Source organism: Echiichthys vipera, assembly GCF_963691815.1.
Source record: "Echiichthys vipera genome assembly, chromosome: 1".
Lineage (NCBI taxonomy): Eukaryota > Metazoa > Chordata > Actinopteri > Perciformes > Trachinidae > Echiichthys > Echiichthys vipera.
Window position 1 is genome coordinate 22,308,628 of NC_139826.1, and position 22,692 is coordinate 22,331,319.

General features: G+C 39.8%; 1 protein-coding gene across 2 annotated transcripts in view; it reads right to left on the reverse strand.

Annotated features, from left to right (window-relative positions):
- furina (furin (paired basic amino acid cleaving enzyme) a) overlaps positions 1-22,692 on the reverse strand; it is an 80,496-nt gene that overhangs the window by 13,403 nt on the left and 44,401 nt on the right. For both annotated transcript variants that reach the window (XM_083912482.1, XM_083912481.1), the window contains exons 4-10: positions 20,379-20,474; positions 17,262-17,390; positions 16,909-16,985; positions 9,186-9,274; positions 5,481-5,653; positions 4,109-4,321; positions 410-510 (exon numbers count right to left, since the gene is read on the reverse strand). In XM_083912482.1, the coding sequence (XP_083768608.1) occupies positions 410-510; positions 4,109-4,321; positions 5,481-5,653; positions 9,186-9,274; positions 16,909-16,985; positions 17,262-17,390; positions 20,379-20,474 (878 nt within the window). The remainder of the gene's footprint in view (positions 1-409; positions 511-4,108; positions 4,322-5,480; positions 5,654-9,185; positions 9,275-16,908; positions 16,986-17,261; positions 17,391-20,378; positions 20,475-22,692) is intronic.

Here is a 22,692-nt window from a genome sequence, read left to right on the forward strand (position 1 = left end):
CCTGATTTATAACAAAAATGTTACATTTTTAATTGGGCTAAAAGTCTGTGCAAAATGGGATAGAAAATGGTTTTAACTGTGCAACTCAATGCCCACTTTGCAGTTAAGACACTTCTAAACGCGGGCTTGAAACTGATAATAGTGGGGCATTAACGCAAACTACTGTCTGAGTATTTTAATGTACATGAAGTTCTGAAAATGAACAATCTTTCTCTTAAGTAATTACAGCAGTCTTTTTTTTTTCTTTCCAAATTATATTTCTAACACTTTTTTATCCTTTGGGAAGAGAAATTATTTAATCAATAAAGGTCAGGGAAATACGCAGATGGGGAAAGTTGGAATGATGCTGTTAAGCTGTAGAGAATCGCAAGGCTTGGTAAGACTATGAAAAATGGTGATAAGCACTTACTTGGCCTCGAGGGCAAGAGCGATGATCCCAGCCGCCAGCGGGGCAGAGGCAGAGGTGCCTGTGTGGGAGTCTGTGCATTTTGATTTAAGGTCTGTAGTCACCTACGGAAGATGAACATGGTAAAGGTGAAAAAGGCAACTTCAACAAAAAACTGGACAAGTGGACAATATCCTCGAAATTCTTCTTCTAATTGAGTTTAACAACTCAGGTCCGTTCTCACACAGTATCACAAGTCCTAGGCTTTTACCAGAACTGCTCTTGTGCCTTCACATTAAAAAAATACATTCACAAGAAATTCTCCTGATAATATAGAATTTGCCTCCTTTAAGTGAGCAAAACACTTCATACTCCATCACTTCCTCTTACTATCTCATATGCATTTGCTACAGGCAAAGAAATCAGAAATCACCTAATGGTTGAAGAAGCGGGAACTTAAGAGCAAAAAGCTCTCAGCATGGCTCCCTGAACCAGCTGGAAAATCAAAGCAGGGAAATTGTATAACCCTCCCTAACAACTACCAGTGAGGTGTATTTGAGCAAGACTCTTTTTAGATCAACTGCTCCTGTGGAAATCTCCTCTGTGACTTAAAGCAGAGGGCTGTGGCTGCACTGGGCAGCTACCAGGAGTGAATTTCTGCAGCTGCATGAATACAAAGCGAGGCAGTGCACAACCAGCATGTTTGTAGTCGACAAAACCTATCTTGGGAAGGTAAGATAAAGGTTACAAAACATTGTTTTGCAAAAAGCCCTGTAAACCAAGGTATAATCCTAAATGTGAGGTCAATCTGCGTAATTTAATAAGATTGATACAAAAGCAGTTAGAATAGAAAATCTGCTCAATGCGCTGACCAATGCAGAACTTCCAAAACTGATCTTTTAACGGACTAAACAGACAAAATAATAAATGCACTGGCAAAACTGACTTTAATGCTCCAATTATACATGCAGTAACATCCCATATCCCCTTTACTTTAAATTGAAAGAGAAGGATAATAAAAGTTGAAAAGAAACTAAACGGACATTAAGATATTCTCTCCTGCATAATATGAGATGACCCACCCTCTCTTTTCTACTCCATCTCTTCATGCCTGGGATCATGAGTGACAGCACAATTAAATGAAGTATTAAGGGACCAGCCACATGTCATAGAGATGTCATAAGCTGTCCGTCTAGTTGGCCTGGCTGCCAGACTGTGCGCTAGAAAAAGAAAGACTGTGCGTGTGTGTGATTTTGTATTTGTGACAAGAATATTAAGAAGCAACAGATTGCCAGATGGCGTTTTAGCCGTTTACTATTCATAATAATAAGTCAGGCGTGGTTCAGGCGGTTTAGGATAAAGCTGCAGAATGTGTTGTATATACAGAAACAATTACTCCATGAATCACATTGAGATAAAAAATAAATATGAAACTACTCCGATAATCAATCATCCATCCATCCATTATCTGTTGGCACTCATCGTATCTTATCATTATTGGCTCCAGTGGCAGGGCTGGTAGCTGAGACTGGGCAAAGGCGGGGTAAACCTTGGACAGGTGGACAGACATAGAGAGAGACAACCATTTTTTCTCACATTCACACCTACAGGTAATTAGAGTCAACAATTAACCTGACCTGCATGTCTTTGGACTGAGAAGAACCCAGGGAAAACCAACTCTAACAGTAAGAGAACATGCAAACTCTACACAGTCACGTCACGTTGGCCAGCGAGTTTGAATATTTCTCGCTGTGAAGCGCTAGTGCTAATCACTGCAAACATAATTGTGGTTCCAGCTCCTCATGGAGGCTGTTTCTGTTTTTCATTTTGTCTTCGTTTTGAACGGCTGGTCGGACAGAACAGGACTTTTAAAGTGTACTCGAAATACTGAAAAAATATACATTTGTCACAGTCCTCTGCACAAGGCGCTATGTGTGCATGCAAAAACATGAGCATGCGGCTGGACCGGCTATCAAAACAAACAACAGAAAAGCTCAGATTACCCCCCCCACACACACACACACACACACACACACACACACACACACACACACACACACACACACACACACACACACACACACACACACACACACACACACACACACACACACACACACACACACACACACACACACACACACACACACACACACACACACACACACACACACACACACACACACACACACACACACACACACACACACACACACACACACACACACACACACACACACACACACACACACACACACACACACACACACACACACACACACACACACACACACACACACACACACACACACACACACACACACACACACACACACACACACACACACACACACACACACACACACAGAGAAAGAGTGACTTCTCTCTCTGCTCTGTATCTTTAGGTAGCAGATATTTGTTTGCTGCTATATTAATGTACTGACTGTTGAGTACAGATCTCTATCTATTAATCTATGATTTTCTTTATTGTTTGATCAATTGCCGATACAATAGAGAAAAAATTGCCATCGCAATTTCCAGCATGGCGTCTTCAAATGTCTTATTTTGCCCAACAAGCTACCCGAGCAAACCACAAACATATTTAACAACAAAAAAAAACAGACAAAAGCAGCAAATAATTTCTGAATCACCGAATTTGAAAGGCTGAAACCAGTTAACATTAGGCTTTTTTCTTTGATAAATAACTTTAAAGACCTTTTCGAAGGAATTCCATTGCTAAGCAACAGCGGGGGTCTTTGTTAACTTCTCGTCAGTGATGTCATTCACAAAGACTGCAGCAGGGAACCTCTAACAGAAGGAACGGTCATTGCTCCTCAGAGCGTCGCTTTGGTGCCTGTTCTATTGAAGTTAATGGGGCGGAAATGGCAAGTCCCACTATAACCCATCAAATATGTCCTGTTTTACCTTTAACTGAAAAACAATTCCATAATATAGAAGTTAACATAGTATTGCGTGATGTTGACCGATGTTATCTATCAAAATGTTCATGTTTGTTGTCCTTTTATGCTGAAGGATGAGTACTTACTAACCTCCTGTCCTATCAAAAGGTAAAAAAGCCCCATAATAAAATAAAAATCATTAAGCATAAAAACTTGTATGTGCATTTGAGGAAGTTTAACCATATTTTGCTGTTTCCATAAAGCTCGTACAAATCTTTCTTCTCTTACAGTTTCCTTGCACTGCAATAAGAAACATAATAGGGAGCATATGTATGTATCTGTTTACATCCGTGAAATGTTCTATAGATTGAAAGGTACCTTGAGGAGTTGCTGACCATTAGAACCATGGAGCTGTGTTTTATATCAGTGGGTGCCAGCGTTGTTTGTCTTGTGCACACACACCTGAGTGATGCGTCCTGCTAATGGCTTCACACTATTCCAGTAATATACAGGTAAAAGTAACAATCTAAGAAATACAACAATGTGCTAGCAAATGTGGGGAAAGTGAAGAGTGAAAGCAAGTAAATAAGGATGTAAACAATGCAGGTTTCAAAATGTCTTTGGGGTGGCTTTGTAAATGTTTTAGAAGGAAGATAATGTGTTCAACACATTCAAGGATACAGCCTGGATAAGGGTTTGTCCTCCAAATGTTTCATTAGTTATCAAGAAGCTGAAGACAAAGTTAAACTTCACCTTTTTTAACCGCAGACACACAGTAAATGTAAAGGACACATGGCGAGAAAGAGAGAAAGACACGACTCACTATCTGTTTCTCGTTGAGGTTCCCCGAGCTGTAGGTGGTGGCGAGGGTGGAAGAGCAAGCCTCGCTGTACCAGGGGACGTTGCCATTCTGAGTGGAGCTGCTGATGGACAGGGTGTAGATGCTATTGGTGTAGCCGTCACAGTTACAGCTATCTTTTTCCCTCCCTCCATTGCCTGAAGCCCACACAAAGATGGAGCCCAAACCACCACGACCCTGGAGAGCGTACAGTACATTTAGACACACACAAAGAAAACGACCACAAAATCTTTAATTAATTAATTCATTCACTCATTCATTCATTCATTCATGCCACTACTATCCAGAAAAGTATAAAATCTCAGTGTATTTTTCATAAAAATCCCAATTATAGGAAGGCAAATTAATTTCAGGGCTCATTTAAAAACAGGCCCATTAAGACGCAGCATACATCAGAGGCTGGGTGGTCACTCAGTAAATTAAAAAGAGCTAAATATTGCATGACAGCAATGCAATAGAAAAAGGCACAACAGTTCATTGTGATTAATCATACAACCTCTCAGCCTTTGAAGTGCAGTAATTTTCATCCAAGAGCCACTTTATTGTATTGATCAAACCCAGCTATGCACCACCCACACTACCATCTGACAGCACTGTCACTGTGGCAATTATCCTAGTAGTCAGTGTCAGCGGTTCCAACCAGCTTTAAGGCATCTGTCTTGAATCCTACTGCTCCATAATAAGAGTCAGTGTGAGCTGGATGGATGCGTTTATTCATGGAGTTCAGATGTGAGAGCCTGCGGTGTGATCTGTATGCCTATTAATCTGTTCACTTGTTCATTTTACATATCTGACAAAGTCATGTGAATTAAGACAAGTGCTACAAAAGGACTGGTAACGTGACAGCGTGGTCACTTTTTGGTTAACTTTCAGATTGATTAAATGCTGATACACTAGTTTGCAAAGCTACGCTCTTAAAATCTGTTTGGAAGACTTTGATTAGAAATTCTTTTCAAGTAATTCAAAGGTCCTGTAACGTTTGATTGAAATAAAAATAAAAAAATATGTAAAAAAAACACAAACTGCCTGACTGAAAGAGTTCAGAGATAAAAGATGAGCTGGCAGTTTAAGAAGTGTGCCCTTCATCTATCAATGAATATTCAAAGAAAAACTTTTCATACTTAATTTCTGTCAGGGCTGCTTTTATTCTTTTTCCAAGATTTTCTTCCCTGGCGGCTTTTAGAGGACATTCCCTTCCATTCATAATAGTCAGGGTCAAAATTGCTTTGTTCTTCCTGCTTGTGTCCTCTCATGCTTGAACAGTTCAATTACTGACTGCTGAAAGGAAGCCACACACAGGCAGTAAATAATTTCTGTCTCACACAAACACACACACCTCTGTAACTCCGCGCAGAAAGGCTTCTTTGGCAAGTTTGGCAGGTCCGTCGACAGTTTTGCCGTCATCCTCTGGGCCCCAGCTGGCGCTGTAGACGTCGATGTGTTGGGGATTCAGACTGAGGGACTGGGCCTCAACCATGTCAGTCACTTCACCATCCAGCATACGCACACCTGCATAAAACAGAACAGTTTTTATTAGCACATACATACTATGTTACATACATGTATATACTAAGTAGGGATTAATACCATTTTGATATAATCTGCATCATTTTTGTAGTGGAAAAACCTATTATCTATTATGAATGCACTAACATTAAAAGAACAAAATGCTGAATCTGAGTCTCCACAAAAAAATGATGCACTGAAACATGCAAATAGTGCTGCAAGTAATGACAGTCATGCAGGATCCGGTTTCCTCTAGTCTGTAGCTCAGTCTTTTAGTTCATGGTGTTGAAGCTCTGTAGTTGTAGCTGACTGTGCTCATGTTCAGACCTGTGTAGGGACAAAACTTTGCTGCTGTGGTGTGGTTTGATCTGCATATTTACATGTTTGTTTGCATTGTTGTACATTGTCTAAGTGAATTTGTACAGTTCGCAAGCAGCAGTGCAGCACATGCTGGTGGTATTCGTTTTGGTGCATCCACTGTGCCGTTCTGACGGACCCCACCATGTAAATCAACGCAATCTCTTTCGATTTGCTTTGGCACAAGAACGGGTTTGAAAAAAGAAGGACTGAAATGTAATGAGATCAATTGCATTGTGGGTGAACCGCCTACTCAAGTGTGCAGCAGACTTCTGAGACAGAAAAATCAGATAAAAAGATGAAAGGCAACATTAGTTGTCTTTCTCTGTGTGTCTGGATGAAATTGGTGTAACTGTCTGAATGTAAATTGAATTGACTTGCTCCTACTGTATGTCAAGAGAAGTGAACAAGTTAGCAAATGGAGATCAGCGCGCGCACAGAGAGAGAGAGAGAGAGAGAGAGGAAAGACACCTAAAAACAGACTAATTTCCCCCTCTGATGCATTGCAGGTCAGGTTACTCTATGCTGCACTGGCTCTTTGAAGTTCTCCGAAAGCATCAAACAGGGATTGGGCTGTTAGTGTTTCCATGGCAGCCAGCACTTTTGTGAGAGGCCCATGTGATTCGTTGAAGAGACTCAAGTATCTATGGTCCCCAAAATATCTGTCCATCCCAAATACTGCATGCCAAGATTTATTATTCATCAAGGTTCAAGCTTATATATCTCATATTAAAGCTATAGTAAATTTAGAATTTTCTAATCGATCGATACCAGCAAATATGAAGCTACAGCCAGTTAGCTATATTTAGCATAAGGACTGGACGTGAAAAACCAACTAGATGAGGTTTAATATGAAGCTGCAGACTAATGCTTAGTGCTACTGACCCTCTCATCTAACTCGCAAAGAAAGCCAATATGTGTACATCCAAAAGAGTTAAACTATTTCTTTAAATATCATTGGTGAGATGACTGAAACAACGCCACAGATAGATACAGTAGTCAATAACGAAAGGAAAATGTCAATTTCTGACCAGATTCAGACGGTTTGAGGTGGCGTCCTTCAGGGATAGCAGCTCTGAACAGACAAGATCAGTTACCCCATACTTTTTTGGTTCACCTGAAGGACTATATTTACCTCAGACAAACTAAATATTGCAAGAACTAAGACAGCAAATGTGTGTTTGAAATTACTGTGGAGATATTTCACAAAAGTGTCTTTTGGCTGAATAATGAGCCACAGTATGGCAGGTGGCATGGGGTCAAGTGGGCAAGTGATCTTGAGCACAGAGGAGTCACAGAAGCTTGAGCAGTGCTACCTCTGCACACTGTCACCCAAAATATTCTCCCTGGCCACTGGTTTCAAAGCTGAAAAATAGAATTCAAACGTTTAAAAATAAGATTTTAATTAAATAACTGCTACATTTTTACACCCTTTAGCTTCTGTATAAGACACAACGGGCATTCAACTGACTCCAGTGTAAAAAAACAACAACATCCATGTCTATATCGGACACTCGGAGCAAGTGGCCTGGAAGTCAGGTGACATAGCGTACTGAGTGACAAAGTTTTGAAACATACTTTTAAATCGTGTAGCTGTTTTGATATTTGATGGTCATCTAACCTCACAGAGAAAATCAAATGTTGGATTTTGACTGAAAGGTTTATCTTGACACACATTTTGTAGAGCTAGCAGCGCGAGGAGCGATTAACACAATTGAGACACAATTTTAGACCACAAAAGTGCACTTCTTTCTTGCTTTAGTGTCACAAACATGCTTAAGGACTTTTTTGTTTGTTTTGGACTCATTCCGTTGATTGAAAGAGCCTTGAGTGTGGATAAAAGCATGTGAGGGTTTTCACATCACCGTGCCGCCTCCTGCTCCACCTACATGATCACACACAGCCCACTTGTTTTGCTAGAAAAGCTGAATGCCATGTGGTATATTATCACTCACCATCTGGAATGATCATAAAGAGTTTTAGAACTATACAGAGGGGGTTCAAACTTTAAGAGAGCTCAAAGTAGGCAGGAGACTATTGAGATAAGCTGAGTTGATGAGATAGAGCATGCACTGGGATGAAGCGGCTCTTGCTTTTAAAATTCCTGGAGTCTGACATTTTTCGCATATCCTCTCACAGGAATAAGAAATAAGCAATTACATATTTAAAACATGTGCATGCTTACTAATGATGTGACCATAACAACAACTAACTTGAATCCTGATAGCCCATTTAATGAGGCATCAATTTTAGAAGAATAATGGGAGAAAAAGCTAAAATAAAAATATCATGAAATAATAAAAGGAGCTTTTTAAGATGAAAGAAAAAAAAAATCAAATCAACTTTGTTGTTTGTTTTTATATCAAAAAAGCTGCTTTTGAAGAACGGGAACAGAAAAGGCAAAAAACTGTTCCCTCCCTGAAGGCAGAAGCAAAACAACCCAACAGGGTGCAAAATCCTTTTTTAGAGCAAATTAATATGTTGCAATATTTTGCAATATTTTTGTAAGTTCTCATAAATGAGCACATTATACTGTTTGTTTGGAGGGTTATTTCGGGGGGGGGGGGGGGGGGGGTGTCACAGCGGAGCGTCAATAAGACCTTGGAATGTGTATTTTGACAATCTGACTTAAACCGTCTGACAAAGCTTCACAACTGAATGTACAGTGAGTGTTTTGCCTTCCACAAATTATAAAGTCAGCATTTTCAAGGTTGCACTAGGACTGTCAAACTCTGAGGCTCTTCCTTTCACATCCAGGGTAGATAAAAGTGTTTTGTCTACACGACAAAAAATGATCTAAGTAAGTTATATCAGCCATTTTTGTTTAAGTTGTATACAAGCCAAGAGCAGTAAATCTGACATTAATTTAACACAGATTCCCTAAAAGCTATAGCACTGGATCATTTCAGAAGCGGCATACCACTGTGCTTTTTCAACACTGTCACTCCATGCAAAAACAATACCGTTACACTGAGTTGGCAATCCTCATCACAACTGTGGTAATGCTCAGAAAGATTCAGCGGCATGCTGTGCCAGGGAAATAGGCTGAAAATAACACTGGTGCTGCGGAACAAGTATTTCAACTATTCTGGCAGTCATAAAGGAAAACTGAGATGAAACCCAGGTTTGCCCCTGTGAGAGAGAAATCGATCATCCGCCTGCTTTTATTTGACCTTACCTCCAATCTTGGCGTTGTAGGCCACACCGACTCCACAGATCCCATTGTTGGCTACTGCTGCCACTTCTCCTGCACATCGTGTTCCATGTCTGGAGAGGAGTGAGAATGAGAAAGTGAGAGGTATGTTTAAGGAAACTATTTATCCTTGTGTCATTCACACAATGATAAGGCATTTTACTGTATATATAAACAAAAGCAGTGAACATGTCTAACAACGGCTGCTTGTGAAAGAATGTGCTCCCTCCTGCACCAAGGTCGAGCTGTAGACTGAGACAAAACAAACTCATGGAGACACGTTCTTGGATTTGATTCCTTTAAATAAATCTGAATTCCCATTTGTCCAAAAGAAAACATTCAGGAGTTCAATTAAATTAGTTCAATTCAATGAGTGGATACCTATGTACATCATCTATGTCCTTCTAGCATTAGTAACCTTGGAATGCCTACAGAGCCTGAATCAAGTCAAGGGAAATAAGACGACATATGACCGTCTCACATGGAGGAAACTGTGTATTAGATCTGCCATTTTACAGTGGGTCTTTTATTAAGCCTAAGCCTCTGTAGTAAGATCTAGCTCCAGGCACCGCAGTGTAGAGACCCAAGAAGCTGGTAAAGAGGGGCTGATCATCACATTCCAGTCAGGTGCATTCCCCTGCTCTGCCAGATGGATACGCACTCTTAATGCCTTTCAAATCATGGCGCAATCCCCACTGGAGTGCAGCCATTCTCAGACAGGAATGCTGGAGCCAGGGGCACACCGTACCACATCAGGAAACAACAGAAATAGGGGAAATTCACTACTGAAAGAACGATTTACGCCAGCAGGCCTCCATTAAGGGAATCTGGGTAACCAGCCAAACCAAAAACACAAGAATCAAAACACAACATCAGCGGCAAACATCCCCCTCAACTCAACAGGCTATAACTGCTGTCAGAATATGGACATGTAACCTGAAGGATGCTTGCCAAATCTACTTTTATCAGTTATTAATGAATTATTTATCACCTACATTTAAGTTACACTGCTGACATTTCAGCAGTGGGGACGATATTAGCAGTGGGGACGTAACAGCTTATATTATAGACATAGGTTTAATGACAGAGGGTCAGAGTATTTTAAATTCTCTGCTGTCCTTCGAGATCTCTTCAGACGCGTTGATGAGCCGAAAGGGTGAAAGGTTAATGGCAATACCGCAGTCAAAAGTGGCACCACGTCTCTAACGTGTCACAGGGCGTCAGTTATATGGAGTCAGAGGCTCAGCTGCCGCATGCTAATAAAAACATCCTTATCGTAACGAAAGTAAACACACACATCAACACACACAAACGTCACCTGGACCATTTTCCTAGCTTATCTCTACCTTATCTCGTCGTTCCTGGAAATGCTGGCCTGTTGACTTTAGGAGTCGTATGTCCTTCAGCATCCCTGTTTGTGATGCAGCTGATGATAAGGAGCAGCTCAGGTGTCTGAGATGGGATGCCGGGCATGTACGGGCATATTACCGTCAGTGTTCAACTGAGTCTTTTTCCCAAATCTTCTTTTGACACATTCATTACAGTCACTTAGATGGTAGACTGATTCACAGCATACAAATGTTGTCACGGAGGTAAAGCTCTCAGTTTCTGAATCCGATTATCCAAGAAGTACTTGCATAATCAGGTTTTTTGGGAGTGAGCTTTCCTGAGAGTGATAAAATGGATACAAGAAAGTATTCTTTTAGTGCTCCAGCTCAGTGTTTGGGTCAGAGTGCATCAGTAGGTCAAACACTGCTCTTTGCCATTTATCCAACATGATTTACAGGAGTCTCTAATGTAATATATATTATATTAAATCATAGAAAACCGAGAGACACATATTACCATTAAGAAAACTGGCAACATTAGCATTCATTTCCAATATGAATGTTTTACTGAACATATACAGAAAACAATGTTAGGGGTGATTTAGAAATGTCTTTGTTAGTAATCATTTATTCTTTATTTTCTGTGTTCATGTCTAGAACTGCTTTGTATAATAATGTTAAATATTCTTTCTTAAAGTTATAAGTTTTAGAAAGCAACCTTCTAAGTACTATTGACATATTTGTGCAAAATCTATGTAGAAAAGGCGTACTTTTATTCTATCTTTAAAAAAAAAGGCCGCTATTTTCCCCCTCTAAAATCTGTTTCCGTCTCAAAAATTTCATATCATCCAGGCCCTACTATCGAGTAAGGATGTCACAATGTGAGATTTTGATTTCACAATTGTTGTCAGAGGAAATATCACGGTTTCACAGCTTTCACAATTATTAATCAGGTGTTTATTATTCGACACTATGGAAGGAAAAAGACACCTAAGCACTCTTTTGGTCCGGCACATAAAACATGTAAGCATACTTTATATTGAAAGCAGAGGGTTCTGCATGTACTCATAGAACTGGCGTTAGATCCAGGTAACTACATATCCCCGGAAGATTCAAAAAGTTTACAATAACACGTTGTGAACTATTCCCGGCCGGGTTTAAACTGTTTAGACCAGCTTAGTGAGATTAAATTTGCTAGTTACGTTTTTGTTTTTTTCACCTTGACTTGAGAATAAAGGGGTGGATGATTGTCTTTAAGATGTTAGAGCATACTTGAAGTGTTGTAACCTTTGCAGTCACTTTTAGACGACACACTTTGCAAATTGGTTATCCATCTTCTACAATACCTCCCTGGTTTTGAAGATATCCAAAATGCTGCCGCGATACCGATTTAAGGCGCTGTCTTGGCAGATATAAGGCTGGAGTGTCAGTTCTCCCTGACATTTTTACGATTCAGGAAAGTGGCACGACTCTCCTGCACACAAAACAAGCCAGCTTGCACCCATACTTGTTACGTGACTTGCAAGAGGAGATTTCACCGCACACACCAACAACTTGACTCACAAGATTCGCTTTCACAGGGCAACAATGCAGGAATCTGGACATGTTACATATCGCAGCTTCTACAATTCTTAATGGTTATGAAACTTTGATGTTATGTAATCGCTGTCATGGCAAACTAAAACTGGTAGGATCAAACTGATTAGTTTTTAGGGTGTGAAACCACATGAAGGCAGCCCAGCAGCAGTACAAATTAGTGTGAAAGTAAAATATAGTGTGAAACGATGAAATGCTTAACAAAAGAACGATAACTGATTTGCTGATCTATACAAAATAAAACGTTGGACCTGATCTGACCTTTATAAGACATTGTACATCACAGTAACATTACATGCATGCATACACAGCCATAACCCAATTAAACGCATCATTAAATTGGTTATTACTGTTAATTTATTTTTCTACAAATGGCACCCATGTTACAGATTTTACTAGTTTACGGCCCAAATCCACAAATGCAGAATTACACTATAGCTAATTAGAAACTTTGACTGTGTCAGTCCATACGTCAAGAGGGTGATCAGTCACAATGAGATGCCCAAGGGAGCTACCAGCACAGGAGATCATCACATGAAGGGCTCCAGTGAAATCACTCCCAGACAAAGTCTGCAGGGACAAAGAGCTGCCTGTCACTACAAGTACAGCATTGTTAACAAGTCACAGGGATTAATGATCACTGCCGTAATATCTACCTAATAGATTCCCTGACACACTGGAGGGCTCTCTTCATTCAGTTACTACATAACAGAGAAGTCTTGACTCTCAACTGCGCTCAGGAAAGATGCTCACTATCCCTTCTAATACCTGAGATCATTCAACAAATGTGTGAGCCAACTCAAGCATGCTGTAAGGACTAAGTCAAGAAGTCATATATCACAGCAGACCATACAACAAGATAGGTTTTAGGATGTACGATAGATCAAATTCTGTTTTGATCCCATGCATGACCATGTGGTTATCTTAAAACAAAACAAATTTGCTAGATATAAAAGTTGCTGAGTAGTTTAGTTGTTGTTGTTGTTTTTTCTTGTTTTCGTTAGATTGGCGTTTGATTGGATATTTTTTTAGTAAAATCCCTTTCAGATATGCTTGTTATGAAGAGTTGTATAGAATATAAAAAATGTAATTGAGAAAAAATTAATATTGACTTCTACATACATAGGGCTAGGCAATATGGCCAAAATCTTCTACCCCAATATAAGTCATTTGATAACAATATATCACAATTTAGCATGTTTTCCTGGTAATTAAATGAATAAATAGTCTTCATGAAATAACCACATGGTAAAGCCTATTTTTTTTTTTACAGTATAATCATCTGTAAATAAGATACTTAAAAGACGAGAAGTACTGAGTATTTTCTCATTATCAAGAACTTTAGTGCAAGATGAACATAATGTACAAGGATCAGTAAGTGCTGATCATTTTGACAATAAATATCTTCATATCGCCCAGTCCTATGTTAACATAAATAAAACATCACTGTAAAAAAGCTTTCCATTATTACATGCACCACTGCGTTGTCCTTATCATGACAACAGTCAATTAGCGTGGGTGTCTGCCACATTGCTAACATAATGTAAACCGTCCTTTACCTTTTTCATCTCAACGCACTCACCACAGCAGTTGCAGTGTAAGCAACGTGTTATTTGTTTAAAACACTTTCATTCTTCTCAAAAAAACTTGATTGAAAAAGTCGCTCCCTTCTGCAAAAGGAAACAGGAAAGTGTTGAATACATTTCAAAAAGGCTTTTGAATCTGAAACATTGTCATATGTAATGGTGGTGATAATAGGAGATTTATGTGAACAAAGAGCAGTTTCAGAAAAGTCTTGTTCCGATTACAGTGAGAACAAACCCTGTGGCAGATTTTAGGCACAGAGACTAACTCAGGTTACAGCAACTCGAGTCGGCTGCAAACCCGAGGCCAACAACACGATCAGTATTCATACCCACAGCTGACAGAACCATTATAACTGTGCAAACCCTAAACCGCCTCTCTCTGGAGTCTTGCTAAAGAGACATGCTATTGTCATACAGATGCATCTAAACAGTGTCTGTGGGTGTAATGCAAAGATGGGAAAAGTGTTTAACTAAACCTGCACTGGGCTAAATGTGCGTTACAAAAAAGAAAATGGCACAAAACTCGCTTTGTGGCTTATTATGTACAAATCTGCCCCTGATGTTGCAGGTTTTCTCCTCCTGCGAAACAGCCATCAGCTAAGGTGCCATGTGATGTGTGATTGGTGATGGGTGATGTGGCCACTGCAGTTTGTGATGCATAAAATGTGTGACTTTACAACAAGAGGACATGTCACCAAAAAACAGAAACATAAAAGACAAAAAGAACAATTTCCCATAGTGGGTCAATAAAGCTGAACTGAAATAGCTCAACATTTATATAAAAATGATTTCAGCAAGGCATCCAAGTTGTACATAAAGTACAACCTTTTATGCATATAATGTTTGGAGTATTGTGACATATGCACTCTTCCAACATTGCATTGATCTTTTATCATCTTCACCCACCTCTCGCCCACAGTTTGGCACATCTTTCCTTCTCTTGTTTAATCTCTCTCACATTAGCTTATATAATATAAAAAAATAAATCACTGAGGCTTTTATAGGCCATGGATAGTGGCGTTTGCTGTTCATTAGTCTCAGGGCTGCACTGAACCTCAAAGGTAAATCTCAACAACTGTTTTACCCTGTTCATTCTTTAGTCTGTTAGTGGTTCTGCCAGGTTATTAATGAGCTGGTCTTCAGAACAAAGGGCTGGCGATGTTCACAGAGCACATTGAAGAAAGGAATATGAAGAAAATGTCTACAGACAGATTAATGTAGGGTCAGGTGCAAATTAATCATCCTGCTGTTTGCAGTACTGTCTTTGTATTTGTTGCTGTACATTCAATGTTTCTGAATTGACATGTGTAGTCAGTGTGAACTGGCCCTTGTTGTGCAGAGTACGTTTACCTTGTTTTATTGCGCATGTTGAACAGTGTGATTCTGACTGCCATAGTATATGTTGCGAGCTAGTGTTAATCTTAATAAGGAGGCAATTAATTTAGCTTTTCTTTTAATGCCTGTTTAGCCAGGTTTAATTCAGAAAATACACATTTGGAAACCATCCTGATAGAAGGCAGAGGAAACTCTGGAAAGAGAAACATCTAGATCCCATGCCGTCTTAGATAAACATGAGGGTGAATGGCCACATTGCTACTGAGCCATCCTCGTTTCTTCCTGTATGCTGGTAAAGAAAGACAGCCTTATGGAGGTGAACAGAGTTAGGCTTTCTGCAGGGAACAGACACTCACAGTCTTACACAACTGTGCGCATTTTTGTACCCGCCCACAGGTTGTTTACACATGCATCATTCTACACCAGCCCACTGTTAATTGACACGCACGCACGCACGCACGCACGCACGCACGCACGCACGCACGCACGCACGCACGCACGCACGCACGCTCCCTCTGACCTGGTCTTGCCACAAGGAAGACACGGAGAGCTGGGTGGCAAAAGATAAGGGCTGAGGTGAGCAAGGGTTGGAAAGAGGAACAGCCAAACGGAAGGAAACATCAATAGTAAGTGTCTTAGCTGGGCTCTGGGCCACTGTGAGCCACAAGAAGAGCTTAAGCGTGCCTTGGCATAGATTGTGGAGCTGGAGGGATGTTCTCCCACATTCTTCTTCTTCCACAAAAAATTCCAGCATTTAGAGTCTTGTTGAGCTATGTTGGTAAAAAACAGTTTGAGGCAATGGCAAAGAATCTTTAAAACATTGGGCTGAATTAGAAAGCAACATCATAGTGTTTGCACTGTTTCCAGCAAAACCTTTACTGATAATTATTTGTGTGTGTGCGTGTGTGTGGTTCTGCCCTTGAGTAGTATTCTCTATTTTGAGTATGAAAACAATTACACACTCTCTACAATCAGCCTCCACCTCTTATGTTCAACAAAGCCTTTAAGCACTTGATACAGCATTGGCATAGTTACAGTATGTATAGGCCATTGTGCAGCTCTGACTGCATCCCTCAGGCGTTCATATTCATGGTACCTGCTCCTGGTCTCAGTTGGGGACATCTGATTTTCATCCCTGCCTAACTATAATCTTGCCTGCCTATCACCAGTAATCATGATGAGCCTCAGGATGAAAAATAAACAACTCTCAGGCCAGCGTCCCACAAACAGCAGATTACAGCAAATCAGAAATTAAATTCAGATCGGAGGCAGGCGGTAGGAATGAAGGAAGACAAGCGGGGGCCCTCCAGAGCCAAAATATTTGCTCAGATTCATTAATGCTGATGAACTTAATTCAATCAATTCTCTGCAAGGCATCACTGTGGTGGCAAACAACTCCTAATGCCATCTGCAGAGGCCACTGCTATAAAGCGGTTTTCTTCACATACTACCTTTATCCGTGTGTAGATTCCCTCGACTTACCCAGGCTAAAGAAATGCCCTGTGTGATTTTAGAGGCCAAAGCAAATCCACAATCTCTCAGTTGTGGGATTCAAATTAGTAATTGCCCATTTTTGGGAAGTAAAAACTGCTAAATGGCAAAAGATCTCAATTTATTGGGCAAAGCCCATAGATTATGGCTTTTAGTTAGTTTTGTTCCCATAAATGGTGCTCCAGCCATAGGCTTATTTAGATGTCAGCTGTCAACAATTAGACTATGCCGGGGACAAATTAATGAACTAGTGCAATTTAATCCTGACATGTCCTTCTCACAGCCAGCATTTAGTAAACACTGGTGGGTGTTTCCAGGGCAGGCCAACAGACACGGAGCAGAGTGGAAATTGTTATCTGTGCAGATTTCTACCTGTTGTCATTAAGCTGTGTGTATCGAGGCTGAGGATCTGGGTCGCCATCATTCACATCGTAGCTGGCATCCGGGTCCTAAATAAAGACAAAGATTTGCTCTTAGTCAGATGCAGAAGTCAGTTTGGTTCATTGAAGTTTTCACAAATCAGCTTAATTTTAAACCTAAAAATCTGTCTGCACAAAAATGATTCTTTAAATCCAATAACGGCTCAGTTTTAGCACAAAGACAACATTTTCTTTATTTCAAAATCTGATCTGTTTATTCTGTTTTTATCTTCATTCTGTCAGCTGCTGCAGAAACAGCCTCTCCATAGAAATCACAATGTTGTCACACTGATGAGTTGTACTCACGTAGTTCTGCGCCAAGTCAGGATGGTTCTTCTCTATTCCGTCATCCAGGATGGACACCACCACCCCTTTACCTGTGTAGCCCAACTGCCAAGCAGATTTGGCATTCAAGTCACGGTGGTTGCTGTTGTACTGAGGATGGAGAAAGACAAAAAATTTGATCCAAGAGACACATTAGTGCGGACAAGATTGTGCTTGTAACTATATCTTGAAGGGCTCAACTCTAAAATAAAAAAAGGCAATGATTTAAGACAGTACTTTAGACTTAAGCATCCGGGCCTCTGGTAGCAATTAGACAGAGCTACAACCAATCGCAGCAACACAAGATGGCGTGGTGCTTGTTCCGTTTTGAAGCAGGAAAAAAATGCGGGGTCAGACATACCTTCTGGTTTTCACACGAGGAATAAAGTGCAGCTTATTGAATTCCCTTCTTCCTTAGTGAAAAGCTATAGATCCTCAATGAGGGCTAGGTGGTATTGCAAGATTAGAGAGAGTATATCTATTCTCAAAGCATCAAGGTCATGCTTGCATTTATTATTAACTAATCAAGTTAAGCACAGGTGAACTGGATCATTCTGTATGCTTTTTGATATTCTTTTGACATTCTACTTGACCTTTGGTCAAAAGCCATGTCTGGCTTTCATCAAGTTCAAAGCTGTTACTGCAGGTTAAATATAATGTGTCTGATTTCATGAGAAGAAAATCAATTAAAGCTGAAGGCTGGGATCTGCAATGCTGATTTAAATTGAAGGCCTTTTCTGGCTGACATGCTGAGAGTATAATAAATCTGAGAGGCAGGTGCTGTATCTCATTTTGAATATTGCTTATCAAGCCAGTCCTTTTCTTCCTTAATGTAAGCTTTCCTTCTGCACATGTACAGTTTATCCGCTTTGAGGCTTGCACATGATTCCTTATGTGTCATAATTTATATAAATATCAGAAAAATATTAAATATTCATTATAATGGCAGATGCTGTCCATTAGCATCTGTCCACCAAGGACGCTCTGCTAAAGAACCCACCCACACTCTCCTCTGGTCCGGTTCAGTTTTAATGAGGCACAGACTTTTTTCCTGCTGGGAAAGAGAGCGGCAGAACATTCCTGCAACCTGAAAACCTTTGCCACATCTTTGTACTTCTGAACATCTAAAATACACAGAATATATTTGGATTATGAGAGAAAAATATATATTTTTGTAACTCGGCAAAGTGTAGATATTTGTGCAGTATATGACCTGTCCTCAATCAATAGATTCATCTTGATTAATGCAAACCTAACTCGCTAAAGTGTTTGTATTAACAACCATCATGTTCACTTGCACTTTTTTGACATGGTGACATTAATATTTCTCTCAAAGCTCATCTGATCCCATTGGTGGGAAGGATCTCAGAATAGAAAAGTTGTTGCTCCATTTTTCATGTCTTTTGGTGTTTTAATGAGCTTTGCAACCTCAAGGGATGCCCACACACTTATAAATAGAACTCAACATTGAGTTTCAGGTTTTCCACTCACACAGGTTTCCTTAAAAAGGACCACGGAGAATCATGTTCATAAATATCAGCACAGTAGCTTAAGTCATATTTTTTAACAGTTTACTAACATTAAACATTTGTCATTTCTTTATGTATGCAAACATGCTAGAGCTGCAATAATTAGTCAATTAATCCATTTGCTGGTCAAAAGAAAATTCATCAGCAACTACTGTATTTTGATAATGCATTACTAATTTCAGTCATTTCTCAAGCAATAAAATCCTAAACATTGTATTATGTTTATATGAAGTATTTGCTAATTTCAGCTGTTCAACTGTGAGGATTTGCTGCCTTTTTCTTTGGTCTTTGGTCATATTTTTGTATTAAATTTAGTTTTGGACTATTAGTTTGACAAACAAATTCAAAAACATCTAGGACTGCTCTATAAAATGCCAGTAAATAGTAAAGAATCTCCATCTCAGTTTGTTAAAGTTCAAGGTGATGTCTTGGAATGTCTTTGTTTTCTCAGCCCAAAAGCCAACAATATTCAGTCAATATGATACAAAACAGTGGAAACCAGGACATCTCCATATCTGAGATGATAATAACAGCATTGTCTGCCGTGTTTGCATAAAAATAACTTTCTATTAATCAATTGTCATAATAGTTGCCAACTATTTTTCTGTGGAAATTGTGATCAGCATTATTTTTCTAACTTTTAAGAGACTAAAGGATTAATCGAGAAAATACATTGCAGAAGATAGAAGATACTAATACCCTTTTTCCACCCAACAGCGCCAGATGTTAGTGGGGTTTTTTTGTCCAGTGGGAAAGGGGCTTAAGAATGCTATTACCTTTTGGCTACAAGTTTGAAATATCTATATGTATCATAGTTATTGGTATTTTGGTGACTAAAACCTGCCTGTTACAATCTTATACAACCAGGCTCTTATCTACTCAATTGCCTTTCAAGTTGCCCATTACTACTCCAACACGCTGGGTTATTCAGTGTCTGCCACTGTTGCATCATCAGTTTTTTAAAATGCCTGTGCTGTAAGTCGGTTTTACATCATCATGAATTTCCTTCCGCCTGAAGCACCCTCACAGTAAGGAAGAGCGGAGCCGAACAGAAAATCTCAGGGGGTGTTATTGCTGCTTTTAACAGGCCAATGTATCAGTGATGTTCCTCAGGTCACACGGAAAAATCAATCAATTGACAACAAGAGCACTTCAAGGTAAATCACCTCTGTCTTTTCCTCCACAGTCTCTCTTTGTCACTATATGGACTAAAGGAAACCAGCTATTTCAAAAAAGCATGCAATTCAAAGAGGCTCTGTGTATGCATGTGGGCTATTGTTCAGGCTAAACCCCTAAGGTGAAGTCACTCAGACTCGTGCTACGTGTTCTGCAAACAAGACAAAAGACACAACAGCATTCCGCATGAGGCAGTATATTGGATTTATACGACTTTGTCTTTTGACTCGGGGGAACGAACATCACAGCCCCAAATTTAATTACATGTATTGACTTTAGGTGGATAGAAGCTCAACCAGTGTGCAGCACTGACTTATGTCCCACAGGTGGACACAAAACACACAGCACAGGCTTTTATTTAATGAAGTTTGTGTTCAGTAGCGTTCATACTCACCAGGTACCACTGGTCTCTGAACTTGGGATCTATCGGTTCTACGAAAGCATCCCTCTTTTTCCTCCGTTTCGACACTTGTTGCTCAGCCCAAGTCACCTAAACATAGAAATACACATGTAGAACTTAGGAATATAAACAAAAAGGTGAGGTGAGGTGAACAAAAATACGCTACTGCAACAAATGTACTGTCCACTGTTATATATAATAAGAAAAAAAGAAAAATGAACATGAAATAATTATGAGCTGGACAGAAGGGTCACCGTGTCAAATGAATTAATAGAGATCCAAATTCTCAGCGGAACAACAGCAGACAGAGAAAGATTAGAGGCACTGGGGTATCACGGACTCCTCACTAATGAGACTCGCTGATGAACTCCAGAGCAGCCCGGGACTAATTAAAACTCCAAGATTATTGTATAATGGGATGCACTAGGATCTATTTTGCTTTTGGATACAAACATCTATGCACACTAACAATATACCCACAGAAGAAGAAACTAATTCATTCTAGTCTGACAACATAAATGTCTGCAGCAGGATTTCATAAAGTGCGAGCTCCTGCAGAAAGTGTTGACAGAAGCAAAATGCATACAGTGAAAATACGCCTGCATCTTACTCCCTTTGCAGAGCTGTGCGAGCTGTATAGCAAAAACGCCCGTGTAGACGAGAAGAGGGAAAAAAAATATGTCAGAGAAGGAAGACAGAACTGCCTGCCGCAAGGACGGCGCACCTGATGTGAAGGACAACCAAATCACAGTGCACCTCTCTGTCTCCGCCTCTGCAGATCCCCAGAGACACAAGAGTAAAATTGGAAAGAAGCAATGAAGGTCACATTAGCTGCTACAGTGAACCGATGTCAATTCAACACTACCATAATATGACAGCATAATGGAATAATTTCACTTCAAGGAGGCAGAGGGGTTTGTGTGTGGGTTCATGTTTGTGTTCGCTCCCGTAACTGGTGAGGCTAAGTAGAGGAGACGTTTCCACCCCCATTCATTTGAGTATTACTGGGAAGATGAGGTCAGCCCTGTGAGGGGCAGCTGTGGCAGTTTACACACAATACGTTTTTTTTCTCCACAATTAACAAGCACACTTTGGAGCTACTGCTGACAAACACAGATATTTATATTCCCTAACGTGGGAAATGGGAAATTTAAAAAAGTAGGCAACCATTTTCAGGCCATAGGGAACCCTGACTGTATACACTCAGACCATGCATAAAGAATAAGTCGGTTTTTTAAAAAAAGGTTAACTGGCAGTATTAACTTATTCTCTGAGTTTATGTTGTCAGCCTGGGGTCTTTTGCTTTTGGAATAAGAAATCTTATCTTATTTACCACATTCAAAAAATAAATGCCTGTGTCCTACTTCTGCGTTTTATTCTGGTAAATTCGCTTGCAGACACAATGAAAAAATAAATGTCTCAGAAAAATGTACAACTGGTCAGGAGCTGTTATGAAGCTTTAGTGCCCATATATAATACTAAAATTGACGTTTCTGTTTCTTACTGTGATGTGTACACCGGCAAGTCCTACTCAGAGGACAAAAATAACTTCAATATTGCTTTTTGTAGCACTGAATCAAATCTAAAATGAATGCCATCATATCGGCTTCTCAATCTCATCTTCGCTGAATCAATAAATACGTATCTAATCAATATTTCATTTTTAGAAGGAGCCATTTATCCCTCAAGTCTGACAAAAAGGTATTCCTAAGTAGCATTATTACTATATCTAATTAGTTTCAGACAACAAGAAGGAGAGTTGTTGTTGAGGTGCTTCTCTCAGTCAGGCTTTAATATTGGTGTTCTTCTTGGTGTTATTGGTGTTATAGTTGTATTGACCAAGTGACAAAGATTCAGTTGTATGCAGGTTCAAATTCAGTGTCATTACACTAGTGCATGTGATTTTCAGTCAGATAGAAAAAAGCTATTTTCTCCTGCGTCATAAGGTGGTGTGAGTGTGATTTCCTCTCTTCTGCTTTTCATGCACATGAAATCCTGTATGAAACCTCTTGTTCTCTCACATACGTAGGGGGTAGGTCTCTGTTGTGGGAAGTGCCCAGGCTGATTCTGTTAAACAGGACAGGATTCGTGAGAAAAAAGACACAGTTTTTGTGCAGTATATTTGATCTGGGGAAACACAGGAAGTTATGTTTAATGTACCAGGCAACAGACTCTTTACTGCACTGTGTGTAGCTTGTGTTGCATCAAATGCTCTTTAAACCATTTCATTATCACTGCAGAGCATTGTGTAGCTTCTAATTCCCTTGGTATTGTTTTGCATACGGTATAAAAAAACATTACAAGTAAG